At 47.3% G+C, this 5,000-nt stretch overlaps 1 protein-coding gene across 3 annotated transcripts in view; it reads left to right on the forward strand.

Moving 5' to 3' along the window:
- LOC113812424 (tyrosine-protein phosphatase non-receptor type 13) overlaps positions 1–5,000 on the forward strand; it is a 324,727-nt gene that overhangs the window by 250,674 nt on the left and 69,053 nt on the right. For all 3 annotated transcript variants that reach the window (XM_070124663.1, XM_070124665.1, XM_070124664.1), the window contains exon 4: positions 4,906–5,000. This exon is cut by the window's right edge and continues 82 nt beyond it. In XM_070124663.1, the coding sequence (XP_069980764.1) occupies positions 4,906–5,000 (95 nt within the window). The remainder of the gene's footprint in view (positions 1–4,905) is intronic.

Below are 5,000 nucleotides of genomic sequence, written 5' to 3' on the forward strand. Positions count from 1 at the left end.
TTTTGTTTTCTTGTGTTTTTTTCTTACTTCTGTGTATTGCTTCCTTGTTTGTTTTCTTTCTCCGGTTTTTCTTCCTGTCTTGTTTTTTTCTTTCTTTCTTTCTTTTCTTCTGTGTATTGCTTCCTCGCTTGTTTTCCTATTTCCCGTTTTCCTGTCTTGTTTTTTTTCTTTCTTTCTCTTTTTTGTTTTTTTCTTACTTCTGTGTATTGCTTCCTTGTTTGTTTTCTTTCTCCGATTTTTCTTCGTCTTTTTTTGTATTGTTTTGTTTTCTTTTTCTTCTGTGTATTGCTTCCTCGCTTATTTTCTTATTTCCCGTTTTCCTGTCTTGTTTTGTTTTTGTTTTCTTGTGTTTTTTTCTTACTTCTGTGTATTGCTTCCTTGTTTGTTTTCTTTCTCCGGTTTTTCTTCCTGTCTTGTTTTTTTTTTCTTTTTTCTTCTGTGTATTGCATCTTCGCTTGTTTTCCTATTTCCGGTTTTCCTTCCTGTCTTGTTTGTGTATGTATTGCTTCCTCGCTTGTTTCATTTCCCAGTTTTCCTTCCTGTGTTGTCTTTCTTCTTCTGCCTCTGCCTCTCTATCTCTCTGTGTCTCAGCCTCTCAGCCTCTCTCTCTCTCTCTCTCTGTGTCTCAGCCTCTCAGCCTCTCTCTCTCTCTCTCTCTCTCTCTCTCTCTCTCTCTCTCTCTCTCTCTCTCTCTCTCTCTCTCTCTCTCTCTCTCTCTCTCTCTCTCTCTCTCTCTCTCCCTCTCCCTCCTCCTTCTTTCCTCCCTCCCTCCCTCCCTCTTCTTTTCCCTCCCTCCCTCCCTCCCTCCCTTTTCCCTCTCCTCCCACTCTCCCTCCTCTCTCTCCCTCTCTCCCCCTCTCTCCCCATCCCATTTCTCTCTCTCTTTCTCTCTCATTTTTTTTAGGTGGGGGGGGGAGCAAAATGTCAAAAGTAACTTAAATGATTTACGTTGTTTCAGTATCCTGTTACGCTTCATTTGATGTTCACCAAGGACTAATTTTTTTTAGGAAGCTCTCGTCCATGTTTTTTTGGAAGAATTTTATCCGGGCATCGCTTGAAAATGTTTGCCAAAAAAAATGCAATGAATTTTATAACTTCTTTTTTTTCTCTCTCTTTCTTTTTGGATCCTGTTCGTGTTCTTTTTTTAAGGGATGATGACTGCGATGATAACAAGATTAGTGTATAGATAAATAGATGGATAGAAAGATAGATAGATTGAAATATAGATAGATAGATTGAAATATAGATAGATAGATAGACAGATAGATAGATAGAGATATTGATTGGAATATAGATAGATAGATAGATAAGAGATATTGATTGAAATATAGATAGATAGATAGAGATATTGATATTTGCTTATTTAGTCATTTACTTATGTCCGTCTTTGTGTGTGTGTGTGTGTGTGTGTATGTGTGTGTGTGTGTGTGTGTGTCTGAGGTGATTGATGATGGTGATGATGGAGGTGATTGATGATGATGGTGATGGAGGTGATTGATGATGATGGTGATGGAGGTGATTGATGATGGTGATGGAGGTGATTGATGATGATGGAGGTGATTGATGATGGTGATGGAGGTGATTGATGATGGTGATGATGGAGGTGATTGATGATGATGGTGATGTGGGTGATTGATGATGATGATGGTGATGGAGGTGATTGATGATGATGGTGATGGAGGTGATTGATGATGATGGTGATGGAGGTGATTGATGATGATGGTGATGGAGGTGATTGATGATGATGGTGATGGAGGTGATTGATGATGATGGTGATGGAGGTGATTGATGATGATGGTGATGGAGGTGATTGATGATGATGGTGATGGAGGTGATTGATGATGATGGTGATGGAGGTGATTGATGATGGTGATGGAGGTGATTGATGATGGTGATGGAGGTGATTGATGATGGTGATGATGGAGGTGATTGGTGATGATGGTGATGGTGGTGATTGATGGTGATGGAGGTGATTGATGATGATGGTGATGGAGGTGATTGATGATGATGGTGATGGAGGTGATTGATGATGGTGATGATGGAGGTGATTGATGATGATGGTGATGGAGGTGATTGATGATGGTGATGGAGGTGATTGATGATGATGGTGATGGAGGTGATTGATGATGATGGTGATAGAGGTGATTGATGATGATGGTGATGGAGGTGATTGATGATGATGGTGATGGAGGTGATTGATGATGGTGATGGAGGTGATTGATGATGATGGTGATGGAGGTGATTGATGATGATGGTGATGGAGGTGATTGATGATGATGGTGATGGAGGTGATTGATGATGATGGTGATGGAGGTGATTGATGATGGTGATGGAGGTGATTGATGATGGTGATGGAGGTGATTGATGATGGTGATGGAGGTGATTGATGATGGTGATGATGGAGGTGATTGATGATGATGGTGATGGAGGTGATTGATGGTGATGGAGGTGATTGATGATGATGGTGATGGAGGTGATTGATGATGATGGTGATGGAGGTGATTGATGATGATGGAGGTGATTGATGATGATGATGGTGATGGAGGTGATTGATGATGATGGTGATGGAGGTGATTGATGATGATGGTGATGGAGGTGATTGATGATGATGGTGATGGAGGTGATTGATGATGATGGTGATGGAGGTGATTGATGATGATGGTGATGGAGGTGATTGATGATGATGGTGATACTAATGACGTACTTAGTGTAGCTCGTTTCGAACCAACTCGGGCCTATCATCCATAACGACATCAAAGTTAGTTAGGATACGACGTTGCAACTTCCAGCGGACAGTCAGCCGCCATGGGAGAGGTGGGGGGGGGAGGGGACTTGTTTAAAAAGGAGTTTTATAGAGTTTTGAAAAGAGATTAGGATCGATCGGGTTTAAAATCTTCTCCAAGGGATTCGGAAAAGTTGGGGTGTACGGACCCACCGGAAGCGGCTGGGGGAGGCGTGGAGGTGGAGGTTTTCCCTCTTCTTGGATTTGTACGATTGAGGTTGATGCACGTACACACGCGTATGTACACGCACGCACGCACACAAGCACGCACACACACACATAAAAACACACACGCACACACACACACACAACACACATAAACACACATACACACACATACACACACACACACACACACACACACACACACACACACACACACACACACACACACACACACACACACACACACACACACACACACACACACACACACACACACACACGCACACACACACACACACACACACACACACACACACACACACACACACACACACACACACACACACACACACACACACACACAAACACACACACGGAAGAGTTTTTTAGAGAGCGCCGTTCAGTGCTCTCGGGGGGTGAAAAAAAGCTTCTTGTCCGACGCCTTCCCAGCATCCCGCGGGGAGTCGCTGCCCCCACCCCTTCCCACCACCCCCACCCTTACCCCATCCCCCCCCACTCCCACCCTTACCCCCACTCCCACCCTTACCCCCCAACCCCCACACACCCCACTCCCACCCTTACCCCCCACTCCCACCCTTACCCCCCCACTCCCACCTACCCCCCCAACCCCACACACCCCACTCCCACCCTTACCCCACACCACCCCACACACACCCCACTCACCCTTACCCCCCCCACACACACACTCTTTTATTCCATCGCCATGCGAATAAGAGGCTGAGTGGCCGGGATTTCCACCTGGGGGGAGGACGCGCGGGGGAGCGGCGACGGGGGGGGGGGGGGGGGGGGGGGGGCGTAAGAGCGCGGGATTCCGCATTACAACTGAGCGGCTGTCATCCTCTGCAAGGGGGGAAGGGAAAGGTGTACGGGGGAGGGGGGAGGGGGTCAAGGGGTGGAATATTATATGTTAATTATTTTTTGTGTTAGCGCGCTTGTGTATTTGTATGTACAAGTATGTATTTACAAACAGGTAGACAGCCTGATACGCACACACACACACACACACACACACATGTATATATCTATATCTATATTTATCTATCTATATGTGTGTGTGTGTGTGTGTGTGCGTGTGTGTGTATAAATATCGCCCAGTTCACTTACATAAGCGGGAGGCGGAGATGCCCTGTAATAAACAACAAAGGTAAACCTCCTCCAGAGCCTTGAAGTCGGTCTCAGAGCCTCTCCCTCGGAAGCGCGTGTTTGCCCTGCGTTGTTTTCCTTCCGATTCTCCCGGGACGGCGTTGGTCCTTTGGCTCCTGCGCTCGGATCCTCTTTCGAATTAAAGTTGAAAGGATGGGCGTCCCTTTTCCTTGGCGGGGAAGGGCGTTCGGCGTCTTGGCGCGCGCGGCTGTTTGGGCAGGGAGGGAGGGAGGAGGTGGGACTCGTTGGCTGCCGGGAAGGTGTGTGTGCGCGTGTGTGTGTGTTTTCATGCGTGTGTGAGTGCGGATGCTCGCGTGGATGGTTGTGTGTGCGGATTGATGTGGGTAAGCGTTTTAAGGTTCACGCATGGTGGTACAAGTATAGATGGAGAGAGGAAAATGTACGTAGACGAAGAGGCAAAGACATAATCCCCTCCTCCTCTCTTTCTCTTTCTGTGTCTCCTCTCCCCTCTCCCTGTCTCTCTCTCCCTCTCCCTCTCCCTCTCCCTCTCCCTCTCCCTCTCCCTCTCCCTCTCCCTCTCCCTCTCCCTCTCCCTCTCCCTCCCTCCCTCCCTCCCTCCCTCCTTCCCTCCCTGTGTGTGTGACATTAAATACAATGAGAGTATGAAAGAGAAAAAGGAAGACCGAGTACAGACCAGCGGAGAGAGAGAGAGAGAGAGAGAGAGAGAGAGAGAGAGAGAGAGAGAGAGAGAGAGAGAGAGAGAGAGAGAGAGAGAGGGAGGTGGGAGCGCTCCAACCCTTCCTCAAAACTAGCAACCTGTTGTCCCGTTCCAGAGCGTGGTGTTCTCCCTGGGCCGGACGCTGTGGGCTTGTGCTGAGTATGGATCCACGTGCGGCCCTGACTCCCTGGACGGCTCCCTGCCCCTGAT

This window comes from Penaeus vannamei, chromosome 8 (genome assembly GCF_042767895.1).
Source record: "Penaeus vannamei isolate JL-2024 chromosome 8, ASM4276789v1, whole genome shotgun sequence".
Lineage (NCBI taxonomy): Eukaryota > Metazoa > Arthropoda > Malacostraca > Decapoda > Penaeidae > Penaeus > Penaeus vannamei.